The 20,277-nt window shown below is 40.7% G+C and overlaps 1 protein-coding gene across 13 annotated transcripts in view; it reads right to left on the bottom strand.

The window, feature by feature from the left end:
* The window catches only part of COX10 (cytochrome c oxidase assembly factor heme A:farnesyltransferase COX10), a 167,712-nt gene extending 151,805 nt beyond the window's left edge, over positions 1–15,907 (bottom strand). For 8 of the 13 annotated variants that reach the window (XR_013991886.1, XR_013991887.1, XR_013991888.1 and 5 more), the window contains exons 1-3: positions 12,305–12,452; positions 8,382–8,503; positions 6,325–6,646 (exon numbers count right to left, since the gene is read on the bottom strand). Coding sequence is in view for 6 of the 13 variants with exons in the window: in XM_081028054.1 (XP_080884180.1) it covers positions 6,325–6,646; positions 8,382–8,503; positions 12,305–12,347 (487 nt within the window). In the remaining 7 variants the exon portion in view is untranslated. Of the gene's footprint in view, positions 1–6,324; positions 6,647–8,381; positions 8,504–10,850; positions 11,113–12,201 lie in introns of all 13 variants that reach the window. The other 5 variants (XR_013991891.1, XM_081028056.1, XM_081028055.1 and 2 more) reach the window with 3 other exon arrangements.
* Between the last annotated feature and the right edge of the window lie 4,370 nt (positions 15,908–20,277).

The raw sequence follows: 20,277 nt of genomic DNA on the forward strand, positions 1-20,277 counted from the left end.
GGTCCAGCTCCTGCCCAGCTGGCTTGCTTTCTGCCCAGCAGGGAGGACTGCTCTGGCTCTCCCTAGGTGAGTTCTCCCACATCCAGCCAGAGGACTGGGCCTGGGACCGCATTCTGCCTGCACAACACCTACTTCACTTTCTCAGAAGGGTGGTCTGGGACCACCTAGCATCAGATCATCTGGTATTCTTGTCAAAAATGCAGATCTCTGGGTCCTGACAGCAGCCAGCACGCACCATTTGAACACGCATGCCCTGTATACTCCTTTGCACACCGACATATGGGGGAACCAACGAGTTGATGTGCACCATACAGCACAGTCTGTACTAGTACATGAGTAATGGAATCATTGCTTTAGATTTCTGACACCGTGTTTTAAATATCAAAACCTACATCTGGAATGCTATTCAGATGTACAACAGTATAAGGTATGTAAAAGGGTAAACCACACAACCATAGCAAGTATGAAGGAAAGGAAGATGTGGCAAAAAACAAAACAAAAACCCCTAAACTAATGATCATACTTTCCTCTTTGTTCCTAAAGAAGTAAGTGTTAAGAGAATAAACTTTAAGGAATTATTTTAAATTAATTAAAGTAGCTCTTTTAAGACTCCAAGGAGAGGAAACATTGATGATTATTTCCTGATTTGGCAGTCAGTCAGCACTGACTGGCTAACTGTCAAAATAACTTTCTAGCCAGGCATCTTAGTAGAGCTCTAGCATCTGAAAGTGCTGATCTCTTCTCTTATGAACCATGTCTTCTCTTCCAGCTTCTGTGACGAAGGCCTCCCCTGTCTTCCTTTCTCTGACTACGTATTTCCTTGCAGACTCCATTATACACTCTACCCAATCCTTAAAAAGGGAGGTACCCCAAAGTCCTGTCCTTGGCCCCCTCTCCATGCTGACCCTTGGCAACCGCAATCACTAGCACGGCTCAGGGCCAACCTCATGCTGAGGACCTCTTGCTCTTCCAGCCCAGTGTTCTATCTGGGCTCCTGTCCTTCCCAGCCAGCTGCCCACTGGCCTTCTTCACCGGATATGCCAGTGGCAACTCAAATTCCATGTGTCCAAAACTGATCTCATCACCATCCCCACAAGTTTCTTCCTTTATTGTTCACATTCTTAAATCTCAACACCACCACTAATCCAGTCTTCATATGAGAAGGCTGGAAGTTTTCCTAGAGCAGGGGCAGCAAACTCAAATGCCTGTGGGAGCACCCAGGTAACAAATTTATTTTTTATTTAAGAAACAAGTATATAGCTTTTAATGAAGTCATTTCTATATAGTCTGCAAATGTTAGCTTATTTAATATTAAGAACAACCGTCTGAAGCAGGTATTATTATTATTTTCCCTAGTTTACAGATGGGTAAACTGAGGCACAGGGAGATTATAGCACTTGCTCAAGGTCACTCAGTTAGTAAAAGCCCAGATTTTAATGCAGGGACGCTGGCCCAGGGCTCTCAGAGGACTGGGTAGGGTGTAGGATAATAGGGAACATTGAGCCCCGAGAACTGAGAATGCTTGCTTCTTCTGTCAGTTGTCACGCTCTTTGCCCACTCCAGGTCCGAAATCCTTTGTTTTACGTCTCCTCAGTACTCTACCACATCTACCGTTCTGTTAATTCTATTTCCTTACTATTTCTCTATCTCTGTCCCCCTCCATTTCTCTTTTCCCTCCACAGCCTTAGTTCAGCTCCAAGTCATTTCTCAATTGGCTACCACTGGTTTCTTTGCCAATATTCTTGCCTCTCTCTACTCCATGTTCTATAGCTGGGATCAGCAAACTTTTTCTATAAAGGGTCAGACAGAAAATATTCACCCTTTCCAGGCTGTAAGTTTTCTGTCATAATTACTCAACTCTGCAAATGTAGCATACCAGTACAGAACAAACGGGCGTGGCTATGTTGCAATGAAACTTTATTTACAAAAACAGGTGACCCTTGAGCAACAGTACTACCACCGCAGTCTTCTTAATCAACCCTACTCCTTATGCTGAAATACATTTACATGGTCCCCAAACCTTAGAGAATATGCCAAAAATACTAAAGTACAAAAAACAAAACAAAACAACAACCCACAAGTGAATGCTTTTACAACCATAGGGTGGTAAAAATCTTTCTACGCATAAAAAAACCCTAATAAATTTGAATACATAAAAGTTAAAAATTTTAGCAGGGCAAAATGAAACAAAACAATAAAATATCACAACTAAAGGGAAAAAGTAACTAAAAAAATTAAAAAAAAATAAATATGATGGATAAAATGGTAATTTACAGAGTTCTAAAGAATCAATAAGAAATGATGGAGGATACAAGAGAGAAATAACAGAAGGAAAACTACAAACGATCAAAATATAGAAAAAAGATGCTCAACTCCATCAAAACTCAAAAAATAAAAACGAACACACACAAAAATCTTTTGAGTTATCCAACAGCAAAACTGGTGAAGACTGCTAATGCATAAGCACAGGACAGGAAGGAATCAGATTTCCGTATGCTATTGGAGGGAATATAAATTACACTCTTTTTTAGAAACAAACTAGTCAATCTATCAAAATTAGCAGGTGCAAAGCTAGTGATTACATTTCTAAACACTTATCCTCCAGGGGTGTCCAAACTTTTTTCAATGTTTTTTACCAAGGGCCATATGCGGTAAAACACAAACAGCCGGGCCACTCACTCGAGGTGAAGTATGCATTGCCTCGCCTGGTTTATTTAAGTAAATTAAATATATTTTTGGAATTTGCTGCGGGCCAATTACCAGTGGATTGCGGACCTCAGATGGCCCGCGCAGTTTGGACACCCCTGCAGACAGACTCACATAAGTATACAAAGACTTATACAGATAAAAATTAGTCACAGAGTTGCTTTCAATAGCAAAAAACTGGAAACACCCTAAATGTTTACCTGCAGAGGATGAGTTAAGTAAATAATGGCAGTTCATATATTGGAGTATTATGCAGTGAGGTAAATATTGTCAGTGAAAGCTATACTGTTAAGAGAAAACAGCAAGTTGCAGAACTTAAAATGTAAAACCATATCTTTATCTTTATAGCTGCATATTTTTACATATAGAGAAGGCTACATTTCAAGCAGGAGTTTATCTAGAATGAACGGAAAGGATCCTTTGTCAGTTTAAATACATGCTTCTGTATTATTTGGATTTCTTTTTCTTACAGTAAGTTTACATGAATTTAGTAGTATTTAAAAGCCATGTGAAAGATACATAAGACAAAGAACCTTCCAGGACTTTCCGCTGCTGGGGTGTAACAGCTAAATTCTTTAGCATGAAATATGCGTACACGCCAACATGACAAAATGGCCCTGCCTGACCTCCACCTCCACCAAGTGTCTCTCCTGCGTAACACTCAAGGCATCCGGCATTAATTACTGAGGCACACGGCCATGTTCTGAAGACGCCAGCCGGTGTGCCTTGGTGTACAATCCCGGCCTTTGCTGCCTGGTAAACACCCCTTCACTTCACGCTCCTCCACAGGAAAGGGACCCACTTTCTCTCTGGGTCCCCACTCTGCCTTCTGCACACATCTCTTATAATACCTATCACATTAATTTCCTACTGGTGGAACAGCAATAGTCATACTAATAACAGCTAATTAAGTGCCTACTAGGTGATGGGCACACAGGTGTCTTACGCACATTATCTCACTCAATCCTCACAATGAAGCTATGAAGTAAGTACCGCTATCTCTGTTTTACAGGAAAAGAAACTAAGGCACAGGAAGGTTAAGCAATTGCTCAGGATCACATGAGTATTAAGAAAGTGTTCTGGGTTTGAAATGCAGATGTATCTGACCAGTTTTATTTGTATATATGTGTGTGTGTACAAAATCCCATTAGACTATCAAATTCTTGAGGACAGAAATGATGTGTGAGTTATTTCTGTATTGCCAGCATCTAGCACAAAGGGGTATGGGGTAAACACTCAATAATTAATGAAGGCTGGCAGTCTCTTAGCATTAAAAGGGGACTTAATTGTCACCATCTATTATAGTTCCACTCACTACACAATGCAGGAATCCCTTCTTCCACTTCCTTTAAGGATTATGTTTCTACTTGGGTAACTCCAATGACAAGGACCACTGCCTTACGAGGTAGCCCATTTCACATCTAAATAGTCCCCCTAAAAACTCTCCTCCATATGGAAAGAATCTGCCACCTTGTTTGCACATGCAATCTCTGTTCTGCCCTCTGGACTATATTATGTGATTGAATTATTAAATGATTTATTATTATTCCTACTTTATGGATGAGGACATTGTCTCAACAAGGTCCAGGAACTGCCCAAAGTCTCACTGGCTAGTAAATGTCAAAGCCAGGATCCGAACTCAAGTCTGCTTGACTTCAAAGCCACATTCTGAGTTTTGAGAAGGGAGACGTGGACCAAGAGCAGGTAAGAGAAGGCTTAATGCAGAAGCCTTGAAAGGATCTGACTGGATATGACAGGCAGCCTGATCTCCCACGGAAGAATGGCTATGGACAGGTGGAAGGGGACAGGGACGGGGAAAAGCATGTTTCTGGGGAAGAGTCTAATCATTTCCGATGACAATGTTCCTTGAAAATCAGGCAGAGTTGAGGCAATACAGAGGAACGGTAGACTCCTGAGTAGGTTAGGAATAGATGAAAGCAGTGTTTTAGGAAAGTGAGTCTGGAGGCTCTGGGCAACATACACCACAGTGGGAGGAGAATGATGGCAGAGAGAACAGTTAGGAGCTGCTGCAATAACCAAAGACCTCATGTTTTGGACCTAAACTAGGATGGTAGCTTCAGAAATGGGGATGAGAGATCATATTGGCATGACAAAAGATTCCACTGATAACATCTGGATGTTAGATAAAAGATGAAGAAAGAATGATTCTGAGATTTCTCATCTGGGGGGAATGAAGAATGCTGGTATTACTGACAGAAATGGGACAATAAGAGAGGAGAACCAATCTGCAGAGTGAGCAGGAGCTAGGAGAGTGCACGCATTAAATGATGGCGCACATGAGGAAAGAAGATTCTGCTGATACCAGATCTCATTTCTGATGCCTACATACTGAGAGGCCGCGTTTTTTGAGTGACATCCTAAAATCACATCTTATTAATAGTCATTCTTAACATATTAACAACACGATACTCAAACCAGCTGTGTAAATGACAAAAGATAACTTCTTCAGAAATGTGATGGTTCTTTGCTCACTTATCAGAAAGCACTAAGCCATAATTTCACGGATGCCACCTGAAATTCCTCTCACTGTTTCAGAGTTGCACTGTGAAAGTTTTACTATGATTCTTTGTCAAACTCCCTATGTCTGGATGTCATCCCCCAAATAAGGTTGTTTTTTTTTTAAGTGAGCTTGGTTACTGAGGAAAGAAGTGGTCTGGTTTACCTCCCTTTACTCTGGATTTCAGGCTCAACTCTTGAAAAAGAAACAAACAAATAAACAAAAACCACTTTCTCGGGTCTTCTCTACTCTCAAAAGGCTCTCTGTTCTCATCTGTTTACTTCCTGATTTTGACTCAGGAACATTATTTACCACTTTATGTCCTCAAAGAGTACCAGGTACCCATTTCTTCTCCTTATTCTCATCTAAGAAAAGAGAGGCGAGGTTTTCAATCTGCAGGATGATCCAGAACATATATTCTAAACAGGGTTAGGCCAGAATAAGCTATTTCTAAGTTTAGCCATGAGATGGGATGATAAAAACAAAGCTTTGCCTGACTCGCAGGGTGGTTGTACCAACCAAAGGACATAATTATGGGTTAGTACCCAAATGCATGCAATAAAATTTGGTGCCGTTTGCTACAAGTAGACAAAATTTCTGGTTCTAAACCTTTCAGAGTAGCACTCAAAATCCCTCCACACCTGGGACAATCCCAGAGGCCCTACAAGAAGCAAAACACGGCAGTGAGCTGGGAGGCCCAGTGGTCACTGTGGTCACTGCATACCAAGCACAGCAGTGCAGTCTGTCCTGCTGTCAGAATTCAGACAGAATTCATTATCCTACTGCATCTTTCAAGGACAGTAGGTGTAAAAACACACAAGACAAGGAAATAAGCAAGGTAAGCATTCTACTTTAATTGCAAATAAAAGCGAGTATTTTTAGTGTAATGCATTTAGTACAATACTATTTACAATTCCGAGTAAATAGAATCCAGAAAATTTGATTTCGGATCCCAATTAAATTGAAGAGAAATAAAATAACCAAGAGACGATCTGCAGTTTCAAAACATTCTTTTTGGGTCAGTAAATAAAATTAGCTTTTCGTTTAACTAAAAATAAAGTTTCAAGTAATGATCCAACTATACCAGAAAAACAAAGTACCTGTGAGTTTGATTTTGGACAGTCGAGCCAAAATTCCTGGCAAATCGTCCGCATGCAGCTTCATTTCTTTCCACTGCTTTTCATCTTTTATCTCTTTTCCCACATCTATTGAGGCTTCAATTATTGAGGCAGATTCTAGTTCTATCACTTCATCTTCATTTGGCTTTCTGGACAAAGATAGGCTGGAGGGTGAAAAAGGTTTTATCTCATATATTTCTGCTTTGGCTTGACCCGAAGATGTTTTTTCAAGGAAAGGAGATGCCACTGGTTCTGGCTTCGGTTTTACTTGCTGATTGAGGCTTCTGTTCAGCTGTGTGACATACTAAATTTAAAAAGTACATGTTACTACACAAAGCCCAAAATGCTCAAATAGTTTAATTACACCTTCCATCAGCCTGACTTTTATAGTATATGAAGGTTTACCTTTATAAATATATGGTAAATTAACTAATATTAGAGTGCTTGTTACATGGAAATCACTAGACTAAGAGATATGGAGAATATAATTAATGCCTCAGCAATCGTTTTTCTAAACCAAATTCTATGGCTTAGAAAATCCTAGGAATTTACTTTCCTTAAAAGAAAGAGAAATTTATTTCTTATTCATCTCCTCCAGAACTTCCCTTGACACAGTACTAGAAACTGGTGGTTTAACATTCAAATACAATGAAAATGTTTTCTGTAATTAAGAGCCCAAATCAACCTGTTAACTTTCAATGTTCCTAGGCAAACAGTGCAGAGAGGGGCTCACAGATTGTGCATGATCCAAGGCTAAGTGACATTACAGCAGTGTGCATAAGAAAAGAATGTGGGTTTTAGAGACAATCTCTATCGCTTACTAGCAAAAAGTAATTACGACTAGCATTTGTGAGGCACTTTATAATTTTATAAATGTGTATTATTATAGTTTATACAATATGTACTTCATTTAAGCTTTTCAACAGTTGTTACAAAAGGTGGATCATTATTAGTTTCTCTTTAATTTACAGCTGAGGAAATCAGGGCTCAGAAATAAACTGACAGAACCAAGAGTCAACAGCCAATTAGTTATAGGTGGCCCTAGGACTTGGAGCCACCTATCCTGATAACTAGTTATGTGGGAGTATCTTTTCTATTACACATACTAGTCTTAGAAAGAAATTACAAACTCATGAATGAATCCAGAGTTCTGTTTACATAACAAAGGCATTATATATATTTGAGTTTGTCTTCTATATGTCCATTTTCCTTGAACCCCAACTTAAAAAGTCTGAACATTACTGAAAATTTAACTCTCTCATCAGAGTAAGTTTTATTAAGATTATAAGTTTTAAGTTAAAGTGGGCATTTTGTTAAAAAAAGATGAAAGAAATGTCAAATAGGACGTTCAGTTATGAATTTGCTATTATTTCATGCTTACACTATATCTGAGTTTTTATCTATCATTTCTCCATTCTGCAATACTTTTCTATTTGAGAAAAAGGCAAAGGATCTCATTGTTAATTTAGAATTAAGTGACCATGTTGCCCACAATATCATGGAGCCAATATCATACAGACCTAGAAGAAGACTTAGCTTATCAATGCCCACTACAAAATGCCTAGCAAATTACAAAAACTGAGTTCATTTGAATCTTCTCAGACGTGCATATGTTTAAAAGACTTAAATGCACTGTAACGTAAGAAAACAGGAGGGTCACATTGTTAAAGCAATTATTTCTGTATTACTGATGTATTCACAGAACTTTGAAGAATTTAAAAAGATGTATTATAAAGTTCAGCTTTTCCTAATTTTAGTGTCATTGAAACATGCCAGAAGTTTTCAATCTTTCTCCAAACTTAATCAGTAAATTCAAGATCATACTTTTAAGCTCAAACACCAGAATTATTCTGGTTTTAGTTAAGAATAATCAAAACAAGGGATTAAAGTTTTGAATAAACTTAAGAGGACACTAAATAAAAGTCCTTTTCGAACAGTACTTCTTACAACTCTTCTTGTAATAGGAATTTCTGAAATTCCCTCATACTGAGAAAGTAAAGACAGATAGCAGCAGAGTAAGGATGGTCTTCTGAACATACCATGCGTTTGAGGAACGTAAAGTGCTGAAATGTAATCCACTGCTTATTGACGTTCCTAAAAAGATGCATAAATTTGTGAGGGGAGTCCCGCATTGCTCTTCTTTCTAGATACCAGACACAGCCTATAAGAGAAGGAAAAAAAAATGTTAAAATGATTAATGCTTCTCGTCAAATGATGAGTGCACTTATCCAGAGACAAAGCCAGCACCGTACCACGGTAAGCACTGCACGTGTGATGGGTCAGAACTTTGAAACAATTTAATCCAGATTTGTGAATAAATGCAATTTATTAGCCCTAGTTACAGTTTAAGTCAGTTTAATTCTTTAACAGGGCTAGGCAAATTTTTCATTTCAGGATCATTATGCTTTTATTATATTAAACGTTTAAATGTCCACACTAAAGATATTTTTAAGAAGAAAATATAAAGCAATCAGTTCAGTTACTTTTAAAACAGTATAAAATGAGAAGCATAATTTTTCTCAATAAATAACTATAAACTGGAAGATATATTTCAGATTAATATTTTGGCTGTCAGGCAAATAAACCAAAAGGTTGAAGAAATAGTTCTCAATAAAGTATGCCTATCAATCTAGTTAGGAAGAAGCTATTTTTGTTGTATAGGAATTTGGCTTTTAATTATTATTCCAAATCTTCTCTCAAGTATCAACAAATCCAATGCTTCTATGTAAAACCTCACCCTAGTCAAGCCTTCAAAGTATAATGGTACAGAATCTCCCTTTCTTTTTAAGAGTCTCCCCTCCCATGGCTTCCACGACACTAAAAGCTCCTGGTTCTCTGCCACCTTCCACCCATCACTTGTCACTTTCCTAATGGTGTCTCTTCTTGCTGTGTCTGCCACTTTCAGGCAGTTGTGTTCCCACTGTTCTGAACACTTTATAATGTCCCTGAGCAAATGCAATTATAGAGTAATTTTTTATCTTCAACCCATTTCTAGAGTTACTACGTATGCCTATTTCCAACTGCTCTCTTAGTATCTCCATGTGGATATGTTGAAATATGTCTTTAAGAACACTATTCTCACCCATATCTCTATTCAGTTCTCTAGTGGCGATAAAACCAGACCTCAGGAGTATATTGAATTCTTCCTTCATCATTTAATAACCATCAAGTCAAGTCAACTCTGAAATACAGGTCAAATCCGTTCTTTCCATTTCTACTGATCCAGACCCTTATAATCTTCTATTTGGATTACAGTAACAGTTGTAGGGTTCAACTGTTTGGACTACAGTAACACTTGTAGGGTTCATGCCAGCCATCCCAATTTCAGTAATTTCCTTTGTTCTCCAATTCAAGTTCCATAAAGCCAATGGTTTTCTTCCTGAAGCCCAGAGTTGCCCAACCATGTACATATAACTCACTACGGCAATGCTGTCTCATCCCTCCCCACTAAACACACCACACACTTCACAGTTTGTTCATCTTTATGTTGTTCACTTGCTTGCAGTGTCTTGCCTCACCTGTTACATTTTCAAAGTCTCTTTCAACTACTCTATCATTTTATACACTTTTTCATAGCACTTCTTAATGCAAATTGTTTCCACCATATTTTTTTTAGTTCTTTGGTGGCCTGGACTTATTCACTTTTGCTACAACAGCCAGCAGAGCGCTTTCCACATAATAATGAAATAATGTTTGATGACTGGATCACCCCCATCGCTTACTTGGACGATGGGAAGAACAATCACTGCCCCTTGGAATACATGGCAATTTTCTTAGACTGGAGATAAATCACTTCTTCACTGAAATCAGATTCTCAAACCTCAGTTAATATGCATACATGAAGGAATAGCAGTGTTTTTTGAAATTTCTTGAAATCAATCCTCAGATATTCTGGTTTTATTTATGTTTTTGATTGTGTATATTTTCCCTTTCTGGCCTTAACATCGTTGTTTAAAATAACAGGATTTCAATATTAAACGATTATTCAGAAGACATCAAGATTTTACTGTTCTGGGCCTTAATTTCAAAACCTGTTTAGAGTTCTTCAGGTCCAATGAGAAATGCATGTTGCTGGGAGGGAAAAAAACCACCTTGAAACATATCTCTCATGACTAAGTGGGTCAAACTGAGATTTTACAGAATGGTAGTAAGAAAAAATAAAAGCTAGGAAACAGCACTTTTAAAGGATGAAAACACTTCATTTAGTCAAAACGTGCCACATTTCTATGAACTGGTGCCTAGAAATCAAAGACATTTCAGCTCTATGTAAACAAATTGAGGTTTGAAGATGCACAGGGTTTACAATAGATTCATTAAAAATCTGGAAACATGAGACCATGTCTACAATTCACCATCAACAATGAGTCGTGATTATAGGGCTTTAAAAATGAAGTGAGCAGACACATCACTGAAAGGTCCTGATTTTTTTTAAGGGCTATAAAACACTTTGAATGTTTAGAAGCAATTTTAGCCATGACCATTAGATATGTAATATAGTCCCAGATTACCTCTCTGCCACGCCTTCCGAACATGCTGCTGTCACATCAAGCTCTTGTAGTGGACCTTCCCAGTGGATGAGAGCAAGTACTATAGACCACTGACCAGCAGTTTTCCGGCGATTATGTTCATAGCTTCAAGACGCTAAACTATTAATTCCTTCTTATCAGCAATGGAAAGTCTGATCCAGTAACAAACCACGGGGACCATATATAGCTCACTTACTGGCACTGGGGAATGCTGAGCAGCCAAGTGGAATTGTCCTATAGAAAGCTGAAAATACAGAACCGAAAGGCAGAAAAGCAGCTAGCCTGAGGTACACACGTTGGAAAAACCTCCTACAGAGGTGTTAATTCAAAAACTAAAAAAGGCTGAAAGAATACTCACAGTCAGGCATGATAGACGGTAACGAAGTAATTCGAAAAGAATCACTTAAAAAAAAAATCTTTTCGTTATGGAAAATTTCAGTCATATACAAAAGCAGAAGAGGACAATGAGCGCAATTCCTTTTCCCACAGCGTCAACAATTACCAGTCTCGTTTCATTTTTACTCCCACTTCCCACCCTCTTCCCCACTTTTTGAAACAGAAGGGACTTTGGAAATCATCGACTTCAATTGTCTCATTTTACAGATGAGTCAACTCCATTCCAGAAAAGTCAAAAGATTTGCCCTCGGCTCATAGACCAGAAAAGACCCATAAACTAACAATGCCATGAGAAAAACGAAGAAAGGAATTTCAGAGTCCCAGTGAGCAGCACTGACATGCTACAGAGAGCTTGTGATACATGGAGAAAAGTTCCTGGGATCTGACCAAAAAGGAGCCCCTGGCTTCCAGGCATGTCCAACATGGACCGGGGGCAGCACATTCCTCACACAGCCATTAGGTATCATCCTAACCCACTGGGGGCAAAATCATTCCCAGTCTCCTCTTTTTGATTATCTCCCTCAGGACAAATTCCATTCATTCACAAATAATTGTCGAGAGGCAACAATGTACACCAGGTACTATTCCGGGCACTGGGGGGACACAGAGGTGAACCAGAGAAAAACTGTCACTGACCTCACAAGGCTTATATTCCAGTTGGGAAAAACACATGACAAACCAGTATATGAATAAAGCACAGAGCGAGGCTCTGATAAGCCAAAAGGCTCGTGGAGCCCTAAGGTTCTACTCTGTCCTCCCTCCTGCAGCCTCTGCTCTGTGACAACCGAAAGAAGCGCCAGTCACCGCCCCTCCAGGGGAGCGGGATGGAGGCGGTGGGGGCCGCCAGAGCCACAGTGCAAGACTAGACCCCAGTTCCGTGCTCCCCTCACTTTAGGCTACTCCAAAGGTCACATCCCGCCACCGGTGCCCAGCCGACCTCGCCAAGGGCTCCCAAGGTTGCAGCCAGCCGGACCCACGGTGTCGCACGTGGCAAAAGGAGAGAACTTTCCCAGAGTCGAGCACGACAGCGGGTGCAGTACCTGTCAGGAGGCGTGAGGAGAGAGTGTGCGGGGATGCGGCCATAACGTCCGAGTCCGGCCGCTCCTCGGGATCCCCGTGTCCTCTCTCCTCACCGGCTGCAGGGCGCCGCCATCTTCCTTCCCCGCCCCCGTGGGAGGAGCGACGCTTCCGCTCCGTCACTTCCGGCGGGAGGTTCGCGGAGGGAAGGGACTGTGGTTGGAGGGGCTCTGAAAGCCGGGCGCGTGCAAGTGCTGGGTTGAAGGTCAGAGGCTCGAGGTACTTTCGGAAAACGGGAGAGCGCCGCGTAGCTACGTCCTGCAGGAGACGAGGCCGCGCGCGCATGCGGGCCCTCGCCCGCGGCTCTCGGGGGTGGCCGGGCGTTCTCTGGCCGCGTCCGCGTGACCTCTTAGGATGGGCAGGGCCCGATGCGGGCTGCTCGCGGGCGGTTTAAAGTTACGTTTGGGGTCCTTCTGGGTGCCCGAATCGCCCAGAGGAAATGGTTCTTGGGACGCTGCCAGCACGCGCCAGTCTGCTGAGTTACAGCTTTACGGTATTCGCTGTCAAACGGGAGGACCAGTGCACTGCCCTGCGGGTCCCTGGGCCACACCGGGCGAGGGAATCTTCGGAATTACCACTGCTGTTGTAATTAGTCACGAGGGCAGACCTCCGCAGCTCTCTCCTCGTTGGTGTTTCATTTTGGAGTTCCACAAGTACACGGAAGAAAAAAAGATTCAGCTTTTGAACTAGGTAACTGCGGTCTGTAAGGGCGATAACTGTCATCAACCATACGGTGATAGCCATTTTTGTTCACCTCCGCTAACATCGCTGGGCACAGGGGACACTGAACAGAAGAAGATTCCCGAGTCTGTAGGATCTTACACTGTGCCGGTGAGGGCCAGGGCGTTGTCAGGGCACGGAGTCGGTGGGCAGGGGCGATGTACAAAGTGCGGAAGCACAGATAACAGTCCTGTGTAGTTGGGTCAGGCAAGGCCTCAGATGTCAGCTTGGTACTCAGTTGAAGGAACAGTAGATTTTTCCTGCATGCAAGTAAAGGAAAGGAGACGCGATGAAGAGGAAAACAGCTTTCAATACTACGTTAAAAGTTTTGCAACGCCTTATAATTTTCCATCTGCTTTTGTAAACGTGATGTTTATAACCACAGCAAATGTTATGAATGACACGTCAAGATTCAAAGAGTGTTGGGAAGTGATCTGTCCAAAGTCACCTAGCGGCTGAGTTCCAGAACCGAGACCAGAACCCCTGACACCTGTTACAGTGTTATTTCTACCATGCCATACAGACTTATTCACCTCAGCATCTTGAAGGGTCACAATGTCTGTGATTTATAAAGCACAATATTTCAGCCTTGGCTGCCTGTCACAGTCACCTGTAGGGCTTTAAAACTTACAGATGCCCGAGCCACTGCCAGACCTATTACATCAGAAGGGGTATGGAATCGATGGAAGGGACCTGTACTTTTATTTTTAAAGCACCACAAGTGATTTGGGTACACAGAACTGAAAATTACTGGACTCTATTTGTTTTTTCTACTTGACAACACAGCTATGTCTAAAAGGTTGATTAACATGAATGTTTTATTTCATATACTCAGAAAATATGAATTCCCAAGTTGGCTTATGATAGACCAGGGTTTAATGGAAATGTTCCTCCTTGGCTAACAGATTTTTCCTTCATTTTAAAATCTTTCCGATTATAGGGCGAAGGTATGATCAAGTACACAAATGAATGTTTAGGTTATTATTTATTGAGAAACCAGAGTAAATGTTTTGTGTAAATTAATCCCTAAAAGGTTAATACATTCTGGCTTGGTTGGTCAGGAAGTACATTCATCTAATATTCATAATTAAGTTAGCTTAGGTCAACAGTAGCTAAGTATCCTCTTCTGAAAAGCAATCCTTGGAGATACTTCTTCAAAGAGAGGGTTTCATAACCATGTACATTGATTTAGCCACCCATAGCTGCAAGGGAGGCTGAGAAAACAGAAATGATTGCAATGATTAGCTTGGCCAGTCACAGTCCATCACTGTGGACCTAGACATATTGCTGTTCCAAATACTGTGAAAGCTTGGGAATTGCTTCCCTTACAAACACACACACACACACACACACACACACACACAAACAATTTTGGAGATTGGAGTATGTTCGTATTGACGATTTTTACTTATGCCAAGGTGAATAAGATTTCCTGGTTTCAAATTATCTTGCTTCATTAGACTTACTTTCCCTAGACAAGTTTGCTTAGAAAACGCCATATGTAAGCTCTGCCCTTTATTCAGTGTAGAGTAATAGGGCTTATAGAGGTAGGCCTCAGATACACAGCTCAACCTTCTCGTTTCATAAGCATTTGGAAACAGGTCCAGAGAGGTTAAGTAATTCACTGTAAGTGATAGAACTTTGTTTCCAGATATCCAGGCCAGCACTTCTTTGTCTTTTTTGTTCCTCTCTCTACTTGTATCATCTTCACTAATGAAATGATGTAGGGAGAGTCCAACAATTACACATATTTATTTAACTTTGGATTTTCGGATTTTTACATTTTGAGTGAAATATATTCTGTAGATTGCATTTTTAATTATTTTGTGGAGTATTGCTTATGGAGATAAAGAATTAAAAACATTTTTAATCGCATAACTTTAATTACCCCATAATTACAAAGTTGAGTTGTATCATTCAATCTTATGTTAATGTGATCATTAACTACAATTATCACTTATGTAATTTTAAACATTCTAAATAATCAATATAAAGCTTTGTGTCTTGTCTCTTAAAATTATTGTCAAACTTTACCTAGATAATGGCTCTTTTTTTTCCCTTAATGTTTCAGCACTCAGTTAAAAACTAAGCTATTCTTGAATCTCACTTTGTCCTGTAGTGGATTTGCTTCAAAATTTGAAAGCAAAATTAAAAAAAAGTTATCCTTAGAGAGTCTTTCTACCTGTACTGAATTGTATACTGTATGACATCTGAGTAGATGCTAATTCTTTCAAAGTCCAGAATAAAGATTACACAGCGTCCCTTGCAGCTTGGTGTGACTCTGTGATTAATTTTCTGATCAGTGGGATATAAGCAGAAGTGATGTGTTTAACTTCTAAGTGTCCATAACAGTAAAGAACAGGTGTTTCCTTGCTTGCTGAAATTCAGATGAGACGGCTGGAATTTGAACAGCATTTTGGATCACAAGGTCCAAGTCACATGTGATCACACAGGAGCCAGCAGAGCAAGAAAATATGTGGATCTTTGGGTACGTACTGGATATGGAACTAGCCCTGGACTAATTATATGAGAGAGAAATAAATTCCTCACTTGTTTAACACACTGCTACTTCGGGTTTTCTGTCACTTGCAGTACTTCTTAATGCAAACCAATATACCATTAATGTGAATATAGATAAATGGTAAAGTTAAATGAACTAATATGCCTGGCTCATAGTCAGTTCAAAAAAAATTATAGTTCTTACTATTAAATGACTGTATGCTTCAAAAGGCAGCAAAAATAAAACATTAATTGTTCTTAAATATTTTTACAAGGAAATTTGGAGTTGTAGTATTTCAAAAATGTGTTGTAACAAAGCAGCTTAATAAAGTTTATGGAACTAAGAATCTATAAAAAGGAAAGTGCTTTTTTAAGAATAAGGATTTTTGTGTTCTTCTTATGCAATTTAAGGATGAGAGCATCATGAGTTTATACTGTCAGTCCCAATTTGTTAGACACAGATCTGTGATGTGAAGAATGGGAATTATTCAACTTCATAGAAATGCGCCTAAAGATCATCCAATTTTTCTAGCTCTGGTATTCACTACATTAGTTTTTCACCTATAATTTTTATTACAGAGTGGATTCTACTTAATATTCGTTAGGATGAGGGTATCCCCATTCTACTAACATGTATAAGTTAAGCCCAGGATGTTACTAGGCATGTTGCTAAGAGTCAAGCTTTTGGAGAGAGGGTCAAAGGGATTAAAATACTGAGTTGCCACTTCATATCTTTTTGGATTCAGTCTCTTGAGATTCCTGGCCTTTGGATTTTCCTCTCTCGAAATACATTCCTCCTACCTATCACCATTGATAGTTCTTCCCCTGGTCCCGTCATTTTGGGGACAAGACAGGCCTGGGTATGTGTCATGCAGGGTGTCATGCAGGGTCTTTGGTCCCCTCCCTACATAAGAAAGCAGGACATGGTCAGGCCAAAAAGGAACACCCACGGAGCCAGAGATGGGGAGTCATACTACTATAGTCTCGCTGGCGGCTGGGTTGGAGACACAGGAAGCAGGATCCACACGATCTGCAACCTTCTGTCCACTTCTCTGCCAGCCAACCAACCAACCCCACTTGCTAACTGCAATCCACACTTGCTAGCTCAGTCACCATCGTCTTGGTAGCCCCCATTTGTTGCTAGCATAGCCACGGCAGTTATATTAGTGACCAGTGGCTCACTGGTTACAGCTGACGGCCAACTAGCCACAGCTGATGGCCATTTACTACCCGAGTGAGCACCATTCTACATGAGGGTGAGAACCTGGAAACTGCACTCCTGGCTCTGTCCCCACAGTATGCTTTCTTGAGGGAGATCGTCTGCTTTGACGGACCCAGGAAAACGGTGGGTGCTCGGACTCCCAGTTAGATGGGCTCCCACCAGGTCTAGCTCTGCTCATCAGAGTTAGGGCTTCCACATAAATGTATGGGTCCAGAACCTTAATGTAATAATAAACAATGACTTTTATATGCCTTTGAGCTTCTTTGGAGGCTTAGTAAAGGTATCTGCTGCTACAATAGACAGCTTAGGTGTAGGGAAGCATGGAGTATTTCAGGACCCTGCCTTTGGCTGTGTTTCTTCATGACAATGCTACTAAGTTCAGTCAGGTGACAGAAATCACACTAATTGCTTGAACAGGGAATGAAAATGAAGATTAACACATCAAGTTGGTAATTAATGGAAAGTGTGAAAAGAGATCTGGAAGGTGTCACAGAGGTAGCAACTGCGGGAAGCTACCACCTCTATGGCTCGGGGAACAAAAGGAAGAAGTGAGGATGATTACAACCTAGAACCTTAGAGGAGCAGGGGCACTGCTACTGGTGCTGTGGCCTCCGATGGAGACCTGACCAAGCTGGTTCTTTATGTTTTAGAAAAACTGCAGACTGGGCTCAGCTGCCGGCTACTGGAGTGAAGAAGCAGTGGGGTGAGGCACACGGGAACTGCAGGCAGGCAGGAGGCACATAGGAAGAGGAAGTCCCTTTCCCAGTTAGTGGCAGAGTCAAACAGCTTTCAGGAGTATGGTTCGGGGACTCCCAGCTCCAGCACCACAAAACAGAAGAGAAGGCTAGGTTTGGAGCCAGAGCAGATAACCACTGTGAGTTCTTATTTGAATAGCTGTTCCACTCTAAGGATACAGGCTAAAGTTTACAAATCAGCCTCCTATGAGCCTGAATAGCTCGAATCAGTTCCTAGGATCTCTTAACAGTTCTTCCAAGGTGACCGATAACAACAGGATAGAATCCTAGACCAGGGTCACTCCAGTCAGTCATTATACCTCAGCTGTAAGCCAGTTGCTGTTTCCCTTCTGTACTACCCAGACCTCAATTCCATCCATGACTTTTGGGATACCAAAAGTGAAAAGTGCAGTTTAGGAATGTAGAAGAATCAGGCCTGGGAGATGGATCACGACTGCTTTCAGTCAATCAGAGTAATCCCATTCACATTTGCCTTTCCTAGAGTTTCTTACAGCTGGAGATGCCCATGTTATCCAATTCTGGCTAGAGAGAGAGAGAAGGAGAAAACTGCTGGCAAGTTTTCTGGGAATAATTTTGTTTAGTGCTTAAAGAGCAGGACATGCAAAGGGAGGTGTTCTCTCAGGCTTTCCCCTTTTGTGCTCAGAAAGCAGGGCTGAGAATGTAATTTCTGAAACTGAGGCAGCCATCTCGCAACTATGAAGTGACAAGCATGAGGTCAAAAAACATGCTGAGAAAGGCACAGTGAAAAAAAATAGAGCCCAGCTTCTTGGTGAAATTGTTGAGCCACTGCACCAAGTCTGGGGCATCTATGTGCAGATTTATTGCTACAAGCATATTGTTTTTGCTTAAGCTGCTGTTTGGTTTCCTGTTGATTGCATCCTGGATGATAAATTCAGCAAGTCAGGCAGGGGAGCTGAGCAACCTGGCATCAAAGCTTGTTGAGGACAGAGGACATGAAGAAACAACTGAAATCATGTCAGATATGTTGTCATGTGGGAGACCCTGCTCGCTGCACCATTTGTCCTGTGAGGCAACCTGTGGGGTCTCTAGTCCCGCTCCCCACATAAGAACGCAGGCTATGGGTAGGCCCAAAAGGAACACCCACGGAGTCATAGATAAGGGAGTCATACCACTGTAGTCTCACTGGAGACTGGAGCCACACGACCTGCAACCTGCTGTCCGCTTCTCTGCCTGCCAACCAATGGACCAACCAACCAACGCAGCCACGGCAGTTCAGTGGCTAATTGGCTAACTGGTTACAACTGATGGTCAATTAGCCATAGCTGATGGCCATCTACTACCCGAACCAGCACCTTTCTACGTGAGGCTGAGAGCCTGGAAATTGCTCTCTGGGACTTTGTCCCCACATATCTGAAAAGCAAGTCATGTTGAACAAAAATAAAACAAATTTAAATACGGTGTCTATTTTCTTTTTTTTTCTTTTAAACTTTTATTTATGTAAGTGTGTTTTTCCAGGACCCATCAGCTCAAAGTCATGTAGTTGTTTCAATCTAGTTGTGGAAGACGCAGCTCACAGTGGCTCATGCAGGGATCAAACCAGCAACCTTAAGAACACTGTGCCCTAACCAACTGAGCTAACTGGCTGTCCCAAGGTACCTATTTATAATGTGATATAATCCACAATCGTTTAAGTAGCAAAAATAAAGGAAGCCATTTTGTGCAGATTAGTTTCCTGTCTATTTTCTTTGCTGTTTACTTTGTGCCCAACTCCTTTGATGATGTCAAAATTTCTTGCTTTCCAACATCAGGAAAACAGCCATCTCTTCCCTTGTTCCTGCCTTCTATGCACCTTGAAACCTAGGGAAAAATATTATGGAATGTGTCAATGGTAGCAGGAAGCAAATCCTATTGGGCACTAGGTTGAGAAAATCCTAAGCCATAAAGAGCAGCTTGAAATGTACATCTTTTATAGCTACTAGGAACTCTTAGAAAAGGTTCTTACATATTCTGGTAAATGACCCATAATATTATAAAGAGAATTCCAAGATACAAGGAGACTTGCTACAGGCAAATTAATAAGAAGAATCCCAGAGAAGTTATTCTCAATAATAATGAATAAGCTACTGAGAAAGCATGGATATCATCTTTTCTAAAATTAGTTACTAGTTCTCATCTATGGACATTCTTCCTGCATAAGACAATCAACAGTAGAAAATGAAGATGTTGATTTCTTTTTTGAAAGAAATGTCAGTGCACGTTTGCAAAAATACACCATTTAGCACCTACTGTGTATTAAATGCTTTATCATGACATCTCATTCACTTTGCATAAAAACCCTGATGCATGCTATTCCCATTTTCAGATAAAGAGCTTAAGACCTTAAAAGGTTAAATAACTTCCCCAAGTTCACATAGGTAGAAAGTTAAGTGCTACAGCTAGAATTTAATCCTGTCTGATTCTAAAGCATGTGTTCTTAATCCTAATACTGGACTGTCTCCCATATTTTATGCATTATAGAGACCTTATTATCTGGCATTTTTTCATACTAGTCTAAAGTTTCACATTTCATCAAACTAGTGAAGTTATTGAAGTTTGGCCTCAAAAAATTGCTTGATTTTACATTTTCTGACTTGGGTTCAATTTCCTTTGACCTCCGTTGCCATATTTATAGGATAGGAATACCTATACCAGGTCTATCACTTAAATTACATTGCACTTTCAGAACTTAATGAGAGTTCATGTCTGGACACCTTCTATAATACTCATTCCAGAGGTTTAC

This window comes from Rhinolophus hipposideros, assembly GCF_964194185.1.
Source record: "Rhinolophus hipposideros genome assembly, chromosome: 20".
Classification (NCBI taxonomy): domain Eukaryota; kingdom Metazoa; phylum Chordata; class Mammalia; order Chiroptera; family Rhinolophidae; genus Rhinolophus; species Rhinolophus hipposideros.